This window comes from Medicago truncatula, chromosome 7, assembly GCF_003473485.1.
Source record: "Medicago truncatula cultivar Jemalong A17 chromosome 7, MtrunA17r5.0-ANR, whole genome shotgun sequence".
In the NCBI taxonomy this organism is placed as follows: Eukaryota; Viridiplantae; Streptophyta; class Magnoliopsida; order Fabales; family Fabaceae; genus Medicago; species Medicago truncatula.
The window spans coordinates 2,141,705-2,166,313 of record NC_053048.1 but is presented as its reverse complement, the minus strand read 5'-3'; the positions used below and the strand labels follow the sequence as shown (position 1 = coordinate 2,166,313).

General features: G+C 32.7%; 1 protein-coding gene across 3 annotated transcripts; it reads right to left on the bottom strand.

The window, feature by feature from the left end:
• Positions 1–471: 471 nt before the first annotated feature.
• Positions 472–20,830, bottom strand: LOC11405383 (inositol hexakisphosphate and diphosphoinositol-pentakisphosphate kinase VIP2). Of its 3 annotated transcripts, none has more exons than XM_003621040.4 (30): positions 20,524–20,830; positions 19,936–19,995; positions 19,214–19,260; positions 18,209–18,292; positions 16,900–16,963; positions 16,211–16,364; positions 15,875–15,945; positions 15,355–15,459; positions 15,134–15,226; positions 14,439–14,513; positions 12,098–12,183; positions 11,068–11,274; positions 10,893–10,992; positions 10,753–10,823; positions 10,143–10,221; positions 9,579–9,737; positions 9,398–9,440; positions 8,245–8,327; positions 8,010–8,072; positions 7,848–7,922; positions 7,647–7,772; positions 6,022–6,263; positions 5,393–5,437; positions 4,561–4,627; positions 4,284–4,355; positions 3,419–3,672; positions 3,265–3,322; positions 2,695–2,862; positions 1,572–1,646; positions 472–910 (listed from the first exon to the last, which is right to left on the bottom strand). In XM_003621040.4, the coding sequence occupies exons 1-30, from the start codon at positions 20,611–20,613 to the stop codon at positions 650–652; spliced, it is 3,177 nt and encodes a 1,058-aa protein (XP_003621088.2). In that variant the 5' UTR covers positions 20,614–20,830; the 3' UTR covers positions 472–649. The 3 variants fall into 3 exon arrangements, with proteins under 3 accessions (XP_003621088.2, XP_013447522.1, XP_024627363.1); XM_013592068.3 differs by having other exon boundaries at positions 20,542–20,830; XM_024771595.2 differs by lacking the exon at positions 20,524–20,830 and adding an exon at positions 18,915–18,982.
• Positions 20,831–24,609: the final 3,779 nt, after the last annotated feature.

The following is a 24,609-nucleotide window of genomic DNA, read 5'->3' as shown; positions in this document are numbered from 1 at the left end:
TTGCTTTTTTCGAATTTCGAATTATAGAATTCAAACGACCCCTAAAATAGTGAGAAATAGTTCGGATTATATAATTTGAACTGGATAAGCACAAATTCTGAATATGTTTGTAGCATTGATAGCCAGTTTAAGGACCATATTAATATTTTAACTCATCATTTTGTTTTAGGTCATTATTGGTTGTTCTCAATTCAAAATCTGATTTTCTGGCTACTTCATATGGGACTCCACCCTTAAAATTCAAAATCAATTGTTTAGGGCCATTTTTCTTTTTCTTTTTTTAATTTTTCATATTATATTCCTAGAAAAATCCAAAATAATTTGCATCAACTTTATTTGATTTTTACAATTTTTCGGTGGTATTTATATATTGTTTTGATTATATTTGACATGTTTTATCATTTTTTTTTACTTTGTTTCTTGTTTTTACTCTGTATTGGCTTAAATGCTGAAAGTACCAAACGAGAAAAATTGAAATGTGAGAAGTAAGTTTAACCACACGTCCTTGACCGAAGAAAAAAAAAAGGTTTAACCACACGTCTATAATACCACATATGATTTTGAGTACATAATCGGTCTGCATAAAAACCGTAATTTTCCCAAACTTTTCCATGTACATTAAGAATATGAAGAGCATTTTACAAGTTTACTATTTCCCATTAGAATGGGAGGCATGCTTATGAAAAGGCCAAAGATTTACTAGACGCTCGAGTACGCTTTTTGAGAAATAGCCGGAGAATCCTGCTGGTGTTGCTGGTGGAGGGAAGTCTTCTGCAGGCATAGCAAATGGACAAAACATCATCTCCATTTTTTCTAACGTGAGACATGAACCAATTTCTTGTAGCCTTTCAGGACCCATAATAGGAAGTGTGTGTTCCTGATGCAACGAAGCAGCTTCACTGTCATTCTTCTGCCAACCATAACAAACAGAAATAAGTTAATGAAAAGAAATTCAATACATAATCTGCATACTGATACATTCTTCACATGAAAAGTTGTCAAGAGAATGAAGTTATGTCAAGAGGATGAACTAAAATCCATTGCATATTGATATGTCCTATGAGCAGCATGTTTTCAGAAAAACAATGAAGAAATATCGTATAGCTTCAAAACATCTGGTGTAGAGCCCTTTGTTACAAATTATACAAAAGGGATTTTGATATTCAATTATTGTTTTTATCGAAAATAGAAGCTATTTTGTACTTGTTTACCATGATGAAAATCACTTTAATCAATAAACAGTGATTTTCAAGAGAATCTACTCAAAACATCTCATTTGAAGCAATTTAATTTTTATTTATTTTATTTTCAAATTCTTATTTTCTAAAAAATATGTTACAAACAGATGAAATCTCATAAAAGTAATTTATTTTTAAATTGGTGATATTTTTAACAACAGAAGTTGCAACATAAGTATCCTTCAAACCTAGGAAGGATAATTAAATGACTTTCACTCTTATTATACACACCATTGTAATGGCAAATGAATAGAGTTCAAATACACCATTATAGATCTCTTATTAGGCAACCCTAATAAACTGTATATCATAGTTAAGTATTTTTAGATTTACCTCCAGTGGTGATAAATCAGCCCCACGACTGAAGGTCAGCTCAATGCGGAACCTTTTCGGATCTTCTAAAGCCACCTAAAATTTGAAAGTCAAGTCATTTTTTCTCTAAAAAGAGCGTACTAGCATAAACTACAATATTCAATAAAAAAAAGCATACATTACAATAACACCTGACAATTCATTATGCCTTTGAAAACATTATAATCACTCACACTTAAAAGATTATTGCTTTGAATTGGGAAAAAAAATTAAAGTCATGTTTGGTTTAATAAGCACTTTCTGGCACTGGTTCAGTATTGCATCACAAATTAACGACAGGAATCAGAAGCAGAAGCAGAAGCATCAAAGTCACGGCAAACACGTCGAACAATCCTAATATGAAGCATGAATTTATCTGTATTTCTTTCCCGATAAAAAAAATAATAGGTCTGCACAAATCGTGATCTAAATAAATCTCATTCTACAAATCTTGCTCGCATAATTGTAGAATTATCTTTCTCCTCAAATTCTTTCTTTTTCATCCCCTTTCTTATGTGTTGGGTTTGGCCTGCCTACTACAAAACTGACTTGTAAGGTGGAAGACTAGAAGCATTTTTTTATGCCATATCACATTTAAAGGGTTTTAGATAAAGAGAGAAAATAAAGAACAAATACTGAGTCAGGAATATGGTTCCATACACTAACCTGTTATGAATTATACATACTATGATACGAATTGAAGTGGCTGTGGGTTCTCCTAATGACTAATAGCATCATTCCTATACCCCTTGTCGTCAGCACAGTTCGCCTAAACTGAACACTAAATTTCACGTAAAGAACTTGATTGTCTAACCTTTGGGGAAAAAATCATCAAGCTATCAATCCCAGCCAAAAGGTCTAAAATAACCAGCAAAAACACACCCCACCACACTAAGTCCTCACTAAGGCTTGAGATATATTCTGCCTTTTTGCCAACTAAACTTATTCAATCAAAAGCATAAACGGAATTAAAAGAACTAATATAGTGTTGAGCATTAAGGAATCACAACATAAAATTTACTAATGCCAACTAATGGTTAAATGTTGAATATTGCAGTAACTAATTAGATATGTTGATTGGACAAAATTGTAAAAAATACACTACCTCTGTGTTTTCAAACATCCTCAGCACAATGTAACTCATGTAGTCAAGCTCTTTTGTTTTGAATAGGCGCTCTAGAGCATTGTAGCAAACAAGACTATCTTCTTCTTGAAGAGATTCATCCATATTACAATAACGAAGAACATTCATGAGTGAATGAATATGTGATTCCTAACAACAAAAATAGTAAGTTAAGGAAATGCAAACCTTTTCTGCCAAAAATAAGAAAATTATTTATATCTCTACAATAGGGCCCAGCAAAGAATAAAAATTTTGGGAAAAACAGAAGAGATATATTCATGTAAAACATAGAAAATTATTTATATCTCTACAATAGGGCCCAGCAAAGAATAAAAATTTTGGGAAAAACAGAAGAGATATATTCATGTAAAACATTTTAGTTTGGGAAAAAAAACCACAAAACGTGTATTTGTGGTTATGTAATGAGAATCATTTCGTGATTATTGAATTAGCCAAATAGGAAATAGTTTTGCCAACAATTTACTAGGGAGAGAGGGGTTTACAAGTAAATTTCTTTCGAGGGTTTATAACTTAGAGCAACACAGCACTCACCGATGTGAAGTATAAGCGTGTTCGCACGTGGCGGTCAGGTGTCTTTACATTTGCATACCTGGCAGAGAATAACAATATTAGAATACAACATAATGTTCTACCAAAAAAAGAATACAACATAATGGACGGCATAAAATGAAGACAGGATATTTACTTTGGATCCAAACGATATTTGGTCTCTTTATCATCATCATCATCTTGGTCCATTGATATATCGTTCAAAGTGATGGATTTTCTTAGTTCACCATTCTTATTTAGATGTTTTGGTTTGGCATCTGTATTTTCCTTTTCAGTTTTTGGGAATGATGAATCGTGGTCTTGGTTGCTCTTTAACTCCGCAACACTAATGGCTTCCTCACGGGTATTCCTCAGATCAATCAAAAGTTTTCCCAATAATCGACGTGCGATCTGGATTGAGAAGGCACAAACAATTAAAACAAAGCATCAAATCAGAGTACAAGTGTGTTCATCAAACAATATCAACTGAAAGAAACTTAAAAATATAGTTAAAAATTTGAACTTACATAATATACAGGTATTAAGTGCTTGTTTCTTACTTATGCTATGTCATGTTTGGTGTCGGGAATCACAATTTCATTCCTTGCTTTATTAAACTGGATGTGTATTCCCGTGATGATTAGCAAATAAAAAGCTTCATTCTACAGAATGAAGAATAATGATTGTTCCCTCATACAGAGGTAAGAATGATGATATACTTTTATTAGATGGAATGGGTATTCCTATGTTTGTTTAATAAGTGTTAGTGCTTAGTCTTATGTATCAAACCATGACCACAATTCAAAGGTTTTACTTTTTATATTGTCTCCTTTCATAGCTATGAACCTAGGAAGAAGTGGTCATGTCATCTAGTAATTTTCATTTTCATTATTCTTACTATTAACCAACCATTTATAAATGGAAGACTGAACGTGAAATTATGCACAGACACAGAAAGGAAACTGTTAAAAGATTTGTAACATCGAAGGCAATTTGCAATACTCCTTACAGCAGGAAGTTACCTTTGAGCCAATCTTCAGCTTCTGACTGGGATTAATTCCGTATTCATTTGGTATTACACCATCAGCAAGTGCCTGCGATATGGAGGCGGTGCAACAAAGAAAGTGGACAAATAGAACTCATCAGTAAAGGTTATGTAATATATAGACAAATATCATGCTTTTCTGTTTTATTTCAAAATACTAAAAGGCAAACACTATTCATAATTTTATAAGAAATGTTTGTCTTGAACTGGTTCAATCAATTCTAGCTGAGCATGGATTTCCTAACGTAACATACCTGAGCAACTTTAAAAAGTTCGTCCAATCCTTCTAGATTAAGATGTGCATTGTGCAAGAGATCATACCTGTAACGTGCAAGTAAATGTGAAATTCTCATAAGAAAGGAATAAGAGAAGCTGACAATTTATTTTTTAAATTTGTAAAACGGAAGACTGAGTTAGGCATATCTGATATAGACATATAAATAAGATTTAGTTTCAAGTGTTTGGCAGATGATAACACCATAGGCAGGCAAATTTTCTACTGATCAACTGTAAGGGACTACTAAATCTTAATGCCCAGTCACAACTGAAATACTACATATTGGCTTGAGGCTCAAATAAAGCTGGAGAGAGGGCCAATGTAAAAAGAATAGACCTGGAGCAGAAAAAAATATACAGGAAAGTAGGATAAAAATTTTAAGAGACCAAGAGAGAGAGAGAGAGAGTATGAGAACAGGGGCTATAACTCAATATTTAATCATCATCATTTAATTAAAGCTGAGATGTTGTAAGTGGAAAAACCCTATTTTAACAGAAATGAAATCCACAAAAATTGGCCTGGTAGAACAGTCCAGTTGTTAACTTGCTCTTGGTTTTTTCATTCATTTACGTTTTACTATATGCTTTCAAATACTTTTGCAAGATCTGTCAAACGAGCTGAACTCTTGGTTCTCTAATATAAACAATATCCTAAAAGGGTCAGGGGAAAGAGAAAGATAAAATTATTTTTTAACAATGTTATAGCCATAAAGAAACAAAAGACTTAGCATCACATTACATCCCCTTGAAATCTGAAAACAGGTTCCCAGAAGCTGACATTCATTCAAACCTAAAAAAGAAATAACTTACTTGCATGAATCATAGACGTCGGGAATTTGGGTGATGTCAAAGCGCCTGTGCAAGTAACACACCAAGTGTCATCCACCACATTACACACACACAGCAACAAGAAAAACAAAGGCATAATGGCTATTACATGCATGACATAGGAATAGTATTCAGAAAGTTTTGTTAATAAATTGTCACTGGAAAAAGCTAACATGAAATAGAAACTAGAAATAATCGAAAGCATTGTAATTAATGGAATGAAAGTTAGAATGGCTTGGTGAAAAGATACTACAAGGTGAAAACTAAAGCATGCTCTATTGCAATGGCTTGACAAGAAGTAATTTAGATGAGGTAATATAATATTACATATTTGCGGAAAAATACACATCAAGCAATAAACATGAAGTGTCCATATGCAAATCCTAAGGGTTTCACATAAGTTTTGACTTCACAGTATCTAGTTTTAAAAAAAAAATCCCAACGTGACTGCTTTCCGTCAAGTATTTAAGTTAAGTTACTTCACATAATGTAACTAACTCCTTGGCCCTTTCTATTGTACTAATGGTACTTGAAGTAGCCTTTTGTCTCCTAATATCCAAAACAGAATAAAACCAAACAAGATCAAATCAACAATATTGGTAAATACTTACTCCTTCCGTTCATTATACAGGTCTCTTTCAAGCTTTTTCCACCGGGCATACATTAAGAGAAACCCTTCACTTCCACAAGGTAAGCCAGAAGCTATACGATCAACATCAATATTTGTCTTCCCAAGTGCTCTTGCTTGGTCATAAGGAGGAATAACATCATATAAGCTAGTTTCTGTCAGTTTCTCATTTTCATCCTTGGCAAGAATTCTTACTTGTTCAGTAACCTTCTTAATCAAACTTACCTATTCATAAGATACACAGGGGAAGTTGGATTTAAAAGAAAAATATTTAGTTGCATATTTACAAAAATGGTTTCATATTACATTATTTTAATAGTAAAGGCGTAGAAGTAAGAATTAGAAGGAAATAAATTTATCATGAATACAATATCCTGTGTGGATTAATAAACTCAGACAGCAGAAAAAAAACAGGTTTCCCGCAAGCAGAAGATGACATGATCTGAATAAATGATAAAAGATCACTGTGATCATGGAAAAGGAAAAGTAAACCCACCTTGCCAACATGAAATCTACTGAAATTTGGTTAAATCAACTTTTTTATAACAAATTTGTGACCTTCAAATATGTTTCAATATAAGACCAATTTATAAAAAACAATTGTCATAATAAGATTTCAAATTATATTATATTTGCCATAGGAGTTCCATTCTTTTTAAAAAAGAATGTTCACCTGTCTATTCACAAACCCTACAACTGGTGGCATGTTCATTCCCCCTTTTGTTCTAAATTGAACAGATTCTATGCATATCGAAGCCTCTTAACCTCTAATTTTATCAGTTTGCATGCTTAGAAGGCTTTAATATGCACTATTGTGTGTTTAAAACATAATGAATCAATTTTTTACTATTTTTCTATTGCTTTGCAGATACGAAGGGTTCCATGTAATGTGAGTGTCAGATGGATGAAAAACAATCCGGCACTAATCCCACATTTTTTTTTGACGAGACAAGTAACAGCACTCCACCAATGGATTTCATCATTGCAATTGTAGTTTATTGACATGCCACTTTATCAGCATTATGGGAACGGATATCTTATTTTGCAAAAATATATACCAATAAGTTCTTGCCCATTATTTGAAGTTACATTATTCAACAGCTTTCCACCTTTGTTCTATGAAGTGGCTATTTTGTGATAGGACGGGATTACTAAACTCCTTTAAAGTTAAGTTTTCTTGTTTATAAAATGTTGCTAGGATCACAAAGTAAATTAAAAATAGCATTTCAAGAACGAAAATTATTAATGTTAAGATAGGATCACAAAGTAGATAACAAAATAGCATTTCAAGAACAAAAATTATTAATGTTAGATATGACGTAACCAATAGAATATTTGATTGAGATGTTATCTCAACAATAGGAATTAAGACTTTCACGTTCTCATCATTCTTGTTAAATCGACACAACACAAAAGCTAAAATGAAGTTAAATACTCGAATCTCCATAAAGAATCAGACATCGGTCAACATATACCAAGTATATATCGACTTTCATAAGAGAGCCAGATTAATTACTTCAATTCAAAAAAGAGCATTTTATCCTCCCCTCTGAATCATGAAGAAAGAGGTCACATACATGATGCATATCAATATTTACGAAACATTACCAATTTGGGAAGCAATTCTGATGCATTGGGTGGCAATCCAGCTCCATCAACCATCCAAGAAAATTCTGGCGATTCATCACTATGAACAGTCTTTGAACTAGAAGTAATGATTTCATTCAGCCGAGCCTGCAGAATATTTGAGCATAAACCACTTTCAATTTACCATCACAATTGAAACTACATTATCAAAACATCACAAACCTTGGCTTCTTTCATTTCAATACTGGCATTGTCAAGCCCATCCAACATAGAGGAGTCCTTGCTAACCAGGGAAACCTGAGATCAAATTTCAGTTAAATTAAATCCAAAACAGAAAACAAGGTCAAATATATTATTCAAGGAAAAAAAGAAAAAAAAACAAACCAGAATTGGAGTTAGCTGCCCTTCAAGATCAAGAAGACCTTTGGCGAATGCGGCCGCGGACATCTGTCAACATATACAAAGGCATTGTCAGGAAGACCTTACAGATGACGCTGACAGATTGTGCCAATTGCAAGTAGAAACAAAATCTAGGTATCAAACAAATAAACTGCAAATAAACAACTTAGGCCTTATTTTGATAGTGGGAATGGGATGGTTAGAGAAATGTAGCCCATACCTGCACACGACCCTCATCAGAGCTGTAAATCTTAAGATCATGACGATATGTACTATGGAGGCGAAGCAGGCCTGTACCTTCTCCTGCAATTTTACAGAATTTGATTTCTCTTCTTTATACATATTTACAGTCCACTACCATGTCAGCATTATAATGAAAGAAGGATCATGCCTGAAACAATTATGGTAACTAAACCAAACAAGCCCTGATGCCGCAGTTATCCCAATATAGGTATATACGTGGGGGTATTCTTAGTGTTCAACTGGCATGCATTCTATTTCAGTAATTAACTTATTGTCCAAAACTGATTGAAAACAGTAAAACTATTTTGGTTTAAATAAGATTTTGGTCCCTGCAAATTAAAAAATTGTTGCTTTCAGTTCCTAACGTAATGCCATCTTGGGCCACATATGATGTCAGGGACTAAACCAAAAAAAAAACTAACACAAGGACTAAACCCAAAAAAAAGAAACTTACAGGGACTAAAACCAAAAAACACTATAATTACAGGGACGAAAGTCGTATATAAACCAACTACTTCAAATGCATGAAAATAATATTTTCACAATGCAAATAAATATTTTAAACTGCTAAAAATTGGCGTTGAACTCGGTAAAGATGCACAAAACATGCTTAAAAGCAATTAAACACTTGAACATGTTAACAAGCGGATTGTGCTTTTCAGGTAAGGGTGGACCGAAATTAATTATCTTAAGTATCGCCGGTTATGAACCAACTCATACAGTAGTTTTACATCATTGGTTTGAGAAATCTGATTCCTTTCCCACACATCATAATATGTTTTATAAGGACAAAAATGCACCATTTGTTTAGTTCAATTGAATGCCGTGGAAATGAGAGATGTGTTAGGAATGAAGACGACAACGTACAGCACATCTAACATCAACTCTACTAAAAGGTATAACAATTAAGTGAAGATCCACCCATGGTTATATATCTTTGAAAGTATGCATTCACGTATCCAGCATGCAGACTTGAAAGAAGGGTCTCAAATAATCAAATATTAAATTAGAAAATGTGAGATCACATGACGAAAATATGTTGTAATATGATGCAATGCTGTTTTAGTTAAAAATACAACCATTGCAGTAAAGTTTAGACGTACGGCTAAATGAAATTTTACTTGAGTTACCTGGATACATATTATTCCGAAAATATCTTCCAAGTTCTTCGGCCTGCAAAGTAAAAAACATAATCAACACAACTGAAAGAAAGTTATAAATAAGAACATAAATTTATCTTCAGCAATAATAGCAACAATACAATCAAACTCAAGCTGAGCAGAAATATTCTTTATTGTTACTAAACTTTACCTGCTTTCTGCCAGCATGTGTAAGAACACCACCATACTTGAGAACCATCAATGCTTCAACAGGTCGTTCTTCTTCACCTTCACCATTGCTTTTGGCCACTTTGATCCACTTTAGTGGCTTTAGTTGCACTTTTCTATATATGCCAGAGAAATGTCCTCCCTGATATTCAGAAGGGGAAAAAACCTATGAAATATCTCCAAAAAATTTATGATAAAAAACTACGAGGAAAAAAAACAAGAATAATGGCTATGAATAATTATTTGTTATTTGAAAGTACAGGCAGGAGCATTATCTTCCTCTTTCGGAATCAATCTGCCCAGCATGTCACGGCCAACAGGTTTTCCTAAAATTTTTGTTTACCAGACCAACTTTTCCTTTATCGAGATAAATGCACAGCAGAAACAAAACAAAAAAACCAATCCTTTTTATCACTAAATGGGATTGCTACATGGAACAAACAGTGCCATAGTGTAAATCAAGTATCAAAAAGGTCAATATTAAAACCAGTTAATTAGTACTAAATAAACTAATGAATAAAATAAAATAGTCAAGAGAATTAAAAACCTCTTCGAGAACAGCTTTAACTTGACGGAGCTTTTCACCATGCTCGCCTTCAGCCTCACTATCACTTTCTCGATCAGGTCTAAATAATACATACAGCTATAGTTAATTAAAAACTCTTTGCAAACCAAAATGGCAATGCATACAAGAACATCAAATCTAACTACGTGAACATTTCATAATCCTTTATATATATGGAAGGAAGCAGATAACTCAAAGAATCTGCAAATATTTCTGCATCTGTTTTTTCTTTTCATCATTTTCCTGTCCTGTTATAAGTGCTGTAAATTCATGCCTGCTACCCATTCAATATCGGTAAGAAAAAAAAAATGCAACTCAATGCAATGAAATTTAACTCTAATTTGGAAACTCCTTGTGAGGTCTTTCTTTTCTGTCTCCATTTATGGGAGAACATATATATTCTTCGCTGTAGATGCATTTCTCTTCTCTAATAAACTATTCTTTTTTCATGGGAAATGTAATTTCTGATTATTATTTTTTGTGTGAAGTATCCTCCCCTAAAGCCAGACCAGTAATAATCTTGTGAAATTAAGAGTGGATTCTATGTCAAGTTAATGCATAATTATTTTGAAGTTTATGAAGGGTCAATCACCTAGTACGTGGAACCAGCATGCGTGTGGCATCTAATAGATCTTGCAGTTGAACAGCACTTTTAAGTTTTGTCTGCAAACAAAAGCTCATTAGATCATGCAGAAAATGTAAAATAATATAGTAGCTCAAATAAAATTTTACCTCTGCTCTAGGTCGGCCTCCATTGTATTTTAACATTAGGTTCAGAAGCTTTTCCTCAGTAACTTTTAGCTTCACCTTTTGTTTGGGAGTTCTATCACCACTGCCAAAACACAAGAGTAAATAGGAAAGAACATAGCACTTAACAAATCAATGATAAGAAGGGAATAGAACATACTGACGAATAACAGCAATTACACAGCGTAGTTCCTCCGATTGTCCAAAAGTTCCAATAATACCACTACCCTGACGCGTAAGTCCCTCAGTGGGTTGGACCGGTTCATTTACTTTCCATGGTAAAATTGGCGGAATTGCTGAAGAAAGATGGGGTGCTTTTGCATCTAAGAACATCTTCCGCAGCACACAGGCAGCATCGTCATAATACCTTCAGAAGCATCAAGCAGAAAAAGAGATTTTCAGAAAAAGAAGCAAGTATTACGTGACAATTAGAATATAAATAATTCGTATATCCAAAAAAAATATGAATAAATAATGCATGTCAAATGTCTAGTAAAGTTGTCATAATGTCTCTTTCTTACTTTACATTCTGCAGTATGATAAAATGTATAAAACTCACAAGTATTACAATTTAAGTATTTTAAGTCCATCGTATAAAATAATAGGGAAATTGGGGGGGAGGGGGAAGGGGGGAGGGGATGATGGGATAATCCAATCAAGGTAGATACATAAAATGCAGCAAATTAGTACCAATTGTACTTACAGATATTCTTTTATTAAATTACCAACTTATATCCACAAAAATAACAAACACAAGGCAATCCGGAAAGCTCCAATTCACATTGACATTTCATAATATATCAGAAGGAGAAAATCTTAGCTAATTCTTTATTCATAAAAAGATAATGCACAATTTAGGAACAAGTCTGTCTAACTGCAAGAAATGTTAAATTTAACAAATTAGGGTGAGGTAATATAGTTCATAAAAATCAACACCCAATGCATACTGGTTTTCATGGAACATTTTTAATTTTTCAAATAGCATGCCATTCAGTCTTGTTGTCTTTTCCAACATATGTTATGGATAGGAATTAAGAATCAAATTAAATCCCCAACTCATGGGAAAAGAGTTTTAATTTTAAACGAAATGTGCTAATCAGCAGAAGCAAACTGAATAACTATTTGTGTAAGTGGAATCATGTTTCTAGTTTAAAATAAGTACTTCAAACAAATTAATTATAGAATGTTACTTGTGTGAATTTTTCACGAAGCTCCATCCATTCACATCACAAACATAGGAGCGTCCCTCACATCTCAAGAGATCAAACCCACAAACCTGCGAGAAACGATAATGGTCTAAGAAGAACAGACCTTGTTGTCATTTCACCAAAAAACACAACCATTTTTCAACCTCAATTAATTTTTTGAACAAGATTTCAATCTCATTTATTTTAGTGTTATGACATGCATATGAAGTTGCATGTGTGCAAATTGCAATGACAGATACGCATCCCAAGGAAGTTGAAGGAAATAGGGCATTTTAATGCCTTAAGATAAGAGCTTCAAAAAGTTAATGGCTTACACTAGAAAGGAATTAACATTACAAAAAGAAAATGGAACAGTATTTAGGACATGTTTGATTGTGTTTAGTTTTAGTTTATAAAAACCATTTTCTAAAATAGTTCTTTAAATTACCAGTTTGGGTTTTTTAGTTTTAAAAACAATAACAAATTTATAGAACAGTTTTACAAAACAACCTAATCAAACTAATTTTCATATTTTAATTTTTTTAAAACTAAAAACAGTTTTTGAAAAGAGAATTCAAGCAGTCCCTTACTGTTGTGTAGTATTAATTTTATTTTCGCCAAGTAGATTAGCTTCTCAAAATCATTTAAATATATTAAGAGCAGTAACAGTGGAAAGGAAAGTGAGAGAAAAATTGAGCGAAAAATTTAGAATGTGAGTGTTGAGTTCCTTATTTCATTGTATCATTCAAGTACATTGCTACGTTTATATTGAATAGGAAAATAACATAAATTCTAGAATAATGCAACTCCATAATCTTCTATGGATAGTTAACTGCCAACATATTTGATTAAGCTGAGCCAGCAAATCTAACTAACATCCTATTCCTAATTGGTTAGGCTGAGTGGCAGGCACAATAACACTATCTAACTGCCCATATGTGAATCAATACTCACAACACAAACACACACACACTCACATTTGTAAACAAAAGAGAAAGCTAAGATGTTCAATTAATAAAACCTTAAGCTGTTTGCTGCATACTGCCAGTTTCAAGTATAACTAGTAATATTTTGAAGGCTTAAACGCACTTTTGGCCCCCTAACAAAAAAAAAATGCAATTTTGACCCCCTAAACGTTGCAAAGTTGCTGAGAAGCCGCCACGTGTCCCAAAAAAGGGGCCATAATCGAAAAGAGCATATTTCCCTAAACATGGAGTCACTTTTGCCATTTTTTTTAATAGGGGGCCAAAATTGTTACGATGGCAAACATAGGGGGCCAAAAGTGCGTTTAAGCCTATTTTGAACATTCTTAATTCTTGCTATTTTACGACCTCCAAGTTAGCAAGTTGGATGGCTTAGGATTTTGGTTTTTTACAATTATCAAAAGGAATAAAAAGCAAGCCTTTCCTATGCCAGAAAAGATGCTTCAAAGGTGTCAATGGTGCCAAAGGCATGCACCACACTGAAGGGGCCGTTCCTACACCATCTTTTGGTACCTTCCCTTAGCACCTTATTGTTGACTATACTGCCTCTCACTTATTGTAACAGTTGGTTTACAACCACATAATCCCAGGACTTTGAAATGAGAATAAAAAACATTAAAAATCCCGCTACTTTTTTGGAAAAAAAAAAGGGCTGCAGCATTTTCACCAAAAAAAAAACGGAACAATGATAAAGCAAAATCATTTTATAAAAATAATATGAAAAGTTCAATGAATAGAATTTTGTTGAGATGGCTAATTGTCAGTATAGGGATTATAAAGCATATTTTTGAAAACCCAATGAATAGAACTTCGTTGAGATGGCTAATTGTCAGCAAAAGGATATAAAGCATATTTTTAAGAACTTCAACAAATGTCAATTAGAAGTGAAATAAGCTAAGAAATGAAAAAAGAATTGAGGCAATCACAGCACAGATCCATCGGTGACATTAGAAACAGAACTACAACTCTTAGAATTTTGGTTGGGCCTAACTCAACCTTATATAAGGTGAGGACTGCCCCCATTGTAAACTTATGTTCGGGCCTTATCTCATCCTATGTGGGACTCCTAATAACGACCATGGCAAAATTCGATAGCATTTGCGCAATAACAAACATCAATATTTGAATGTCTAACAACTCTAATGCTATTTTCTTTTTGAAAGGAACTCTTAACGCTATTATTCAGTGCATGCTACAAAAGTTTAATGCAAATGAACCAGTTTAATGCATATCAACCTAAATCTACAGACCAAGACAAGACAACCAACCAGTTACGTGATTGTTTCAAAAAATAATCACACAGAACAAAAAAATGTCACTTTATCTTATAAGTGTTCAACTATCACATTAACATAACATACCGATTGCCTGAATGCAATGCAAACCTCTCTTGCCATTTGTTTTTCAGCAGGAGTAAGTAACACTGGATACCTAACCTGCAAAACGTACAATAATCAGTAATTCCAGCCTGCTTTAGAATGGTGTCCATTCCTTCCCTAATTCATACAATAGCTATAACTATGATAACTATTAGGTGTTCACATGATTGTAGAAACATTTATTAAAGCCTAAAGATATGGAAAATTTAGGCAACCAAAGAAATAGGTTGCTACAGATTAGACATAAGGTTGTGGTACAAATGTACAATGAGAAACATGCAAGAAGGCAGGTTAGCAGGAGCGACATGCGAGAGAAAACAGAGAGATGATTTTGAAGAGAAGTAATCCAAGAATAGCGACTCTATACAGGGGGCTACTTGAAAGGAATCCCAAACCTTCATGTCTTGGAAATGGCAACTTAAAATAGAAAAGGTAGATCGATATTTAAAAGGAATCCTAAAGGTTGAATAACAACAAGAACCAAGGATTTTTCCCTATAGGTGGGGTCTGCCAAATTCAACTTGTATAGTGACTCAAATTCCACTTGCAAATTCTGTACTAAATGTACAAGCCTCGTGGTAGTAATCCATTACGCAATAGCAAGGACAAAACATAGATCATAAGAACTGAAACGAGTATATCAGGAAAGAGACTAAACTGTTTAGCATATTACTTACTTCCTTCCCATCAGGATTTCTCATAACAACACCATCAACTACAGGCGATTTCCTTGCCTCAGCATGAGCATATTCAGGGCCTACTGTATACACCTACAATCATTGGTTGAACTTTTCTAAAACAACTTGTGATGTCAAAAATTTTGGACAAACATGATACATGTCAGAAAACCCAAAGATATAATCATCAACACGCAGAAAAAAATCTCAAACTGCCAAACCTTAACATCTGTTCCTCCGGTTGGCATGAACTCCTCATAAATATAAGAACCTTCGCGCCTCACCCTTCTCACCTCTGGATGGAACTCACTAGACCTGTTGCCAACCTAAGATCATACAGTACCCAAAATAAACCAGATTGCTTAAAACTCTAAAAGAAAGGATAACATCAACTTAGACAGAAACTTAATGTAAATTTTGTTATACAAAAATGATAGTATCATGGATGTGATTCTTGGAAAATAAGATAATATCCTGATGTTATTCTAGAATATTTTGGTTTATCCCTTAGGATCAGTTTTGAATCTTACTGCATCTTATACTACTTTATAGGATTACCCCATATCTGACGTTTTCCTATCCATAATATTTGAAGTTCTTATCAAATTGTCTCTGCCTTTTTATCTGACGTTCTTACTATCCATTTATTACATAGGAAAGGGATGTCAAAATTGTTAGATATTACCCGTGCCAAATTATATCCACCAAATTGGGGAAGTGACATGTCACTGGAAAATTTACCTTCCTAAATAGTTCCTTCATGCCTCCACCAGCTGAACTGGGATAGTATATCATTATACTATGGTTATCACCTTCAAAAAACAAAATAAGGGTTACCCCATATTCAAGAAATTATCTTTGCAACTGGTTATACCTAATATATTTAATGGAAATCTAAAGATTCGAATGGAATTCTTGTGCTAAAACAACCAATATAATGTCCATTTCATAAATCAATTGCTTTTAATGCATATTATTAGATCACACCAAACTTTATTGCCATTGCTGACTGAATCAATCAAAGGGACGGGGTAAATAGTTCTAATCAGAAAGAAGAGAAAGAAAAAAAAAACTCACCATCAATAGGCTTCTCCACAAATGGCTTCCAGAAACGCATACCGTGAACCTCAACGAAATCTTCTTCCTCAATGAAGTAATCCAGCTGTTGGTATGGTACTTCTCTATTTACAAGGGCGTATCTTGGAACATGGATTCCAAACATTTCAAGACGCTTGAAACAAAAAATTGAACATTATTAAAACATATTATGTGTCAGAAAAGAAATAGCATAAAGCATTTTGGCTGTAATTGGCCATACATCACCAACCAACCAAACATACATATATATGATTCACAACACAAGCAGAATAGGTCTAGTGTATTGTTAATGCCAATTCCTCAAAAAGCAAAATGTGCAAGCCCATGATAGTGTGATGCCAAGTTAAAGTCAAATGCTCCCAAATGCCTAAGCTATATAAGGCAAAGATCCAAGATTGGCTTTATACCTCTAACAAATATTTAATTACATCAGCTTTTTAATTTAAAACTCTCAGTTGTATGAGTAAATATAGAAACAAACAAGCCATCTCCTAGTATACGGTTGCAGGAAAAAAAATGAAAGACTTAAAACAAATGAAAGATACAATGTTTATTCGTTAAACTGAAGTCCAAGATTAACTTAATGCAGCCGACACAGTGAAATCTCATGAAAACTGAAGAAACGGCAGTATCTAATTAAAAGAAAGGGATGATCTGATCCCTCCTACCTCATAGACTTTCCTTCGGTCATGAAGAAGGTGTTGTGGCTCCAGTTCATTTACTAGAAAAGGTCTGGATCACAGTGAACATGTTTCAGATTGATAATCATTCTCATCCAAAAATTGAAAGGAAGATGCAATGGAAAAAATTAACAAAACAGCATAGATCATAAAAAGAAAATATGTTTATGCATGTTGGAAATCAAGTAAACATCACCAGTGTTTGCAAGGAAGAGTTAAATATGCGCAAAATTTCAATATACATAATAGGTCTATGTCCCCTACTACGATACATAAAAATTACAAGGCCTGCCTACAACTACAAGAGATTAAAACCCTGATCCAAAAACATCCAACGCTCGCCGTGAAAGACTATGTGTCTAAGAATGAACAAACAACAAAGTTTATGACATATAACTCATTTTCCTCCCCCTTAATGCCTTGCTTCAAACCTAACCATTACTCCCGTACTTTTAACCCCCTTTGCCACATGGGTAAGATTGTTACAGCCCAAATCCCCATTATGTCCCTTACATTATGTTCCCATTCCTCCTAACATGCTTCAATAACTGCAAGTGGCTTAACACTCTAACAGGAACACTTAACAAGATTTATTTTAGGAGGCGGAGGATGAGAAACCATGCTGGAGAAAGGGGATGGGAAGAACAAAAAGAACATCCGGCCAAAATAGAAAATGCGGCAAAAGAAGTCCAATCACATACTCAGACTATGACCAAAGCACAAGCCAGAAGCCAAAAACAAAACCTTGTGTCTTAAAATATGAGTCCAAATAGACACCATCAAAAATAGGGATATTCTCTTCGGTCAAATACAGCAGCGGACAGTATAAACTAAATACTTCAATCAAATAATATCCTTTTTATTCTTGCCACATCTATTAAAAAAGGGGATATTCCCCTCAATCAAATAAAGAAGAGAACAACATAAACTGCATACTTCCAAGAGCCCAAAACTGTGAGAACATATCATGAGAAACGGCTCCAAGTTGAACAGAGTATGGACCTTTTCATCAACACATTGTACCAAACTCCTTTTATATACCAAGTAATCTTGATAAAAAAATTGTTACAGATATTGCTTCTAGAACTAGAAGTTGGTTATCAAGAAGCTAGAAAACAAGAATCCTCATATTCATTAGAATTTTCCCATCCTAGCTGTAAATGGCTATGACCCCAACAGTAATCCCAGAACATCTTATAGTTGCATAATCCAACACTTTGACAAGAATAGATGGTAGATAAGGTTTATAAATTTATGACATACAAATAAGTTAAAGTTTTTAGGTAAACAAGCTTACTTTCTCAAAGCAGCATATGCTTCCGCCTTTTCGAGGGGATATCCAGAGGAATGGAAAGCAATCAAACAATCAACTATTGGCCAGCTGAAAGAAAATGTTATTTGAACTTAGTATGCAAACAGGGTGACTCTAAACACCAAAAAGATGACAGAAACAAATATTTCAACTATAAAATACATGTCTTAAATGAAAAAATGATTCAGGCAACGTATTTGAAAATAAAATAAAAAACCGGTTTGATCCCTTGTTCTGATGCATTATTAGAAAAGAAGACAAGGAAGAAAATTGTTCCCCAAGAAAGCATATTTTCTTTATCTTCAATCCCTCCAAAAGTGGACAGATAGCAAAATTAAAGTCAAGTATTCAATTAAGTTATATGAACTTCCAAATTTATCTACACTGATGAAAATGAATTAACAAAAAATAACATAATATGGTAAGCTCTACAAATATAATACTTTTGCAATGTCATTTCCTTTTCTTTCCCTTCCAGTGTCCCCCAGTTATAGATATGTGAATTTCTCAACTTCCCATAAGTAAATATGTTGAACAAAGTAATTATTATCAGCATTGTTACCATTCTCTTATTTTCCATCTATCCTGTTAAGGATCTTTCTGATCAGTTAAAAATAGCTACTAATAATGGGATGATAAAAAACCAGCACAGAAGAAATAAATCCTTCGACTTGGAATTTTAACTTCTCACATGACATATAGATATTTCCTTTGCTTAAAGCAACCAATCCTTAGTGCCACCGAGTATGTAAATATGTCCTGAAAGACATGAGAATAACCAATATCTATCTATTGAAAGAGCTTGAGTACAGTCTATTATTTCAATCAATTTCTCAATGAAGAGAACAAAAAATTAACCATTACAAAACACTAAGAAGATTGTTGAAAGTTGGAACAGATATGGCTTTAAAAAGAGAAGTACAAAAAGACCAATATAGTTCTTCAAAATGCAGAGTCCAAACAAGTTCCAACTAATGATATCAACTATACCTCTCTATTGGTTCTTCAAGTATGACCTTGTCCCCGAAATGTGTAACCTGTATACAATATGAAGTTCAGATGAGACTAATGCAAAATGCAAAACCATAACAACTACATGAGAGAGTGAGAAATTAGCATCAAGTACATTTCAATGCATCACAGAAAAAAATGTTGCAAGTAGATTCATCAACAAAAACCTGTTTGGATTGGATTATTTAAACTTATCTACAAGCCACCGGAGGAGAGAGTCAAAATTTTACAAGGGTGTAACATATAAAGAAAAATAAAAAATATTTATGAATCTTGACTTGACAAATTTCGTTTTTGACAAAGTTCACCGCATAGTTACTATAGAGAATCAAATTGTCAAAATAAGATGAATAAATTCATCTATCGGTGATGATTTTTTGTCTTTCCTATTTCTATTAATTTTTTAGAAAAAAATACTTACTTGGGGTAGCTAAATCTACATTATTAGAGTAGCTAAATACTTAAGAACACTAACCAATAAAAATATTTAAAAATAAATAAGCGGGGCAGCCAAGGCCACCCCAAAGAAACAATACAATATACTCCTGCTACTAACGTAAGCAATTGTGAGACTATTTCAGAGCACTTATAAAAACAGCTTATGACATGTTCATAAGTTGTTTCCAGTTTGTTTTGGTAAACTCTACATGATAGCTTACGAAAAACAACTTATAACTTATAAAAATAGTTTGTTTACGTACCTCAAATTCACCAAATGCTTGTAACCTCTGAAGAATCTGCTCCATAGGAGCTGAAGAAACCTGCAAATGAAAAACAGAGCAACAGAATCATATACATTCATAACAACGCCTCTATGTTTTCAACTTAAAACTAAACCAGAAACCAAAGAATATAAAATCTGGATCCAACACTAAAAACCTAAGAAGCGCTGACACAGACACTCACGGACACCACAACATTGACACCGGACACATCAGTAATAATTTGAAGAATAAAAAAAATGAATTAGTTGAACTTAATCACATGTGTTGTTGCATACTGACACATGTGAGATACCGAACACATCTTTGATCAGATGTGTTAGTGCTTCAAAGCTAAAAAAGCTACGAAGCACTAAAGCTGGTCACGACACTGACACCAGTGGACGACAGTAATTATTTGAGAAAATGAATCAATTAATGTAATCACATATGTCAGTATATTCGTGTCAGTTTCAAATTAGATGTGTGTAGATGACACGACACACCTTTGATCAGAGGTGTCAGTGCTACAGAGTTAGTTAAAAACCATAACGAAGAAGAAAATAAAATGAAAAAGAGAGATTGAACCTCGAAGCCACATTTCACCTTCTTTTCCATCACACAGACTCCAATCTTCACTTTCGTCGGCGCAGCAACTTCTTCCTCCGCCGTCGCCATATTCCGATGAAAAAAACGGTTATTCGAGAAATGCGAAATGAGAAATCGTGAGAACGTGGAAAATGGAAGAAGAGTGAAAAGAGAAAAAGTGGAGAAAGTATGAGTGATGAGTCGGTTAAAGTATTTATAGTGTGGAAAGAGAAATGAAAAGAGAGTACGGAGTTAAGAAAGTATAGTCACGAGTTTATGACTCACGAGAGTCACGCAAAAAAGATAGAGAAACCAGTAGTAGTTAGCCAAATTCATATCTATAGTGTTTGGTTTATAATCACTTTTTCGAATATAAATCTTCTTCTAAAAATAATTATTAATGAAACATAAACATCCACTTCTAAAAATAATTATTAAACATTTTTGTTTTATTTAATATATGTTTGTATTGCGTTGTGTTTGTCGAATTCACGGTGCATCACCATACTTTTGTAAAAGTTTGTGTAAAATCACGATGTAGTTTAACAAAATCATGGTGACTAACTTCTTGATTTTGGTAAATGAATCGAGATATCAAACTTGTAATTAGTTTAATCGAAATTTATGAGTTTGAATGTATTATTGAAAATGTTGAAGCAGAATTTTAAATAGAAGTTTATTAAATAAAACTCTTACCTTTTTTCAAGTAATTTAATAGTGAATTTGACCATTTAAATTAAATAACTGGAGAATTCGAAGTTTGAATATCGATCCCTACAAATTACAATGTCTCTACCAACTGGATTAGTGGTATAAAAATTAAAAACCAAATTAATTAAATTGATTTGAAAAATTCTTATTGGACCTAACAATTTTGATATTTTTACTAGTTGGGTTAAGAGTTATTATATATTATTCCTTTCTATTTAAAATCTTAAATAAAATCAAATATTTTTTCTCACAAATATTATTGTTTTGTCAATGAATGAATCATGCAATATTTATTTGTACTTTTTAACTAACATATTTAAATATATTAATATTTTTTAAAATAATTATGATACTTGATTTTTTTTATATTAGTTAAATTTAAAAAACATCAAACCAATGGATAATATTAAAAATAGATGGGATATTATAAATTTTTGACAAATGGATATGATAAATTATCATATCATTTTTAGTTAGTCAAAAAATATGTAAATTTTTAAGTTATTTGAATTTGATTTTATGATTGATGCATACGTCTCCAGACATAGGATTTGTTTGGGAGATTCTGGAATATGCAATGAAAAGTGGGATGGTAAACTTTTAGTGGAAGAAGATTGGTGGGAAAAGGTTCACAAGTTGAACTTGTAAAATAGGATTTTGTAAATTATATGCCTAAAGAAGAATCAAAACGGAACCCACTTTAGATTGTTGTGTTGCTGCTTTCTGTGTCACTATCATAATGTGACATCCTCATGATAATTTATATATTTCTACCATTATTATGAGGTGAATGACTTTTGGGTGATCTTGGAGCCAAAAGGATTTGCTTTTTAAGAAGAAAAAAATTGTATTTGAAAATCAAAATATAGATTCATTGTACAAGACATTATGTATTATTGACAGGTAAAAATGCTAAAATTAATAGGTCGGATGTTTTGATTGAGTTTTTAATTTTAAAATTATTTTATCGGCACTTGAATTCTTCATTTTATATGTGAGTTTTTAATGACCGTTTTTATTTCGTCTATCTAAAAATATACATGCATAAAAATCAAATGATGTCGTTTGAAATCAAAATAGCCAAAACTTTTATTTCAAATTATAATTTATCTTAAGAAAATTACAATAATAAGATGTTAATGTATTTTTTTCAGTTTAATCAGAGATTTTGAATTTGAATCCTTCGTAAAATAAAATCTGATATCTTTATATTTACAGGTAATTAGAGATTTTGAATTTGAATCCTTCTTAAAATGAAGTCTGATATCCTTAAATTTACGAATCATATCTGACTCGAATGAATGATTGCGTGTCAAAATAATATCTCTCAAAAAAGATTAGCTTTTACCGAAAATTAATTGGACAAATGGAATGTGCTATGTTGGGCACCTAAAGTGACATAACTTTGAGGTCCCCACGTGAAAAAGATATTGACCCAAGTGTTGTGTGTTTCTGCTGGTTTCTTTTGTTTTTCTTGGTCATCTTAGATTCACCTATGTTGTTGTTAAGTATAATTAGAATCTTGTACGTATTATTTTATTGAGGTTGTAATAAACAAATCATCTAGGATTCTGTTAACTAGGATTTTATGAATTTAAAAATGGATATTCTTTTCTCAGTTTTGTCGATATTATTCGTAGAATCTTCAATATTTAATTTAATTGTTCCACTGACGACGTACTTAATCAACCTTATCTATTTTACATCACTATATAAAGAAGAGTTTTACACAAACTTTAAAGCTTTTAAAATATGTGTATCTATCTCATAAGTGCGGCCGGTAACACCATCCACAACAAAAGATCCTAAAATTGGGTGCTTAAAGTAAATTCATATGTTCACAACATTTATTTTATCGTAATATTTAATAAGTATTAATTTTCTCCAACTTAACACCTTAAAAGAAATTATTAAATAGATCCCACAAATAATTTTATATTATTATATTTCAACAAAATTTATTTATTTTATTAAGATTTATTAACTGGGACCCATGAAAAATAAGAGAGAGAGGGTGATTCTATAGCCACTATTCTCCGTAGCCACCCATGTATTATACTTCACAATAGGGTGTCTATTTAATATAGTGCTAAATAGGTGAAGCACCCACCATTATGGATGGTCTAAGTAGCATCATAATATCACAATCGTAGTAAACTAAAATGAGTTTTTAAATTAGTTTCACGTGTATAAGTCATTTATTTATAACTTTTTAATAAAAGTATCAATTAAAGCCCAATAATTCTAATGATAATAAACTAAAAAGAGTCTTTAACTAAGTTCATTAATATGTATATTTGAAAAATAAATAAAAAGAAATTGAAAAGAGCAACAATCACATGAGTTTGATAAGGTACGATCAATTTTTATCTACTTTTTTTTCAATTTTAATCGTGTAACCTGTTAGTTGCTAAAGTGATAAAGGATTCTTATACAGTTGTCGATAACTAATAGATAACTACTTTTTTCTTTCTCCAATGAAAATCTTTAATCGGTTGAGGTTCTTATTAAGTAAATGACTCCTTATTATAGATGTTGTGAGATGTGTCTCGTAAAATCAATTTAGGCTTTTGTTTCTTTTATATATTAAATTTGAGTTTTTCTCTATATAGTCTTTCACATCCGACTATTATGTATGATGCAGGGGCGGCAAATCTATTCAAGGGCTAAGTGGGGCTAAAGCCCCACATGCCACTTCCATTTTTTTTTTTTGAGAATGCTAATCATTGCCCTTAGGGCATTTGATAAGGGATAAAAATAGAAATATAACATTAGAAAATGGTGAAAAATGATAAATTTAACTTTTTAAAAGTTAAAATGTTGTTGAAACAAATGTAAACATGCTACTTTTGACTTCTTTAACCATTGCCCTGATGGCAATGGTTAGCAAGACCCTTTTATATATATATATAGTTAACCATTGCTCGCTAAGCATAACTTTTGTGCTTATGGAACTGTCTTTGCTTTTCCTTCCAGGTGAAGTAAGCACCTTTGATCGCTAAGCACAACTCATGTGCTTAGCAAATCAATTTTGGCTTAGATCTTCTAGAATCATCTATTTAGACTCGCCTTCACTTTGGCATGCATGCTTAGCGAACAGTGGTTGTCTTCATATGTTTTGGTATACTCTGGCGTGTACGCTCGCCTTTAATTACTCCGCATTGGTACAATCATTGTCTTAAACCTATAAAAGTGTATAATAATTGGACGTAATAGCTTTCTTGAATACTATACTAATATAAACAATAATTGTATAGAATTGGGGGTTTTCTATGATTGATTTCTTGAAAAAACAAGTTGATAAGTGCTATAGAAAAAAACAATATTTTAACACTTATCAAATCTTCTTAACTTAAAACTTTGTTTGTCGTGAAA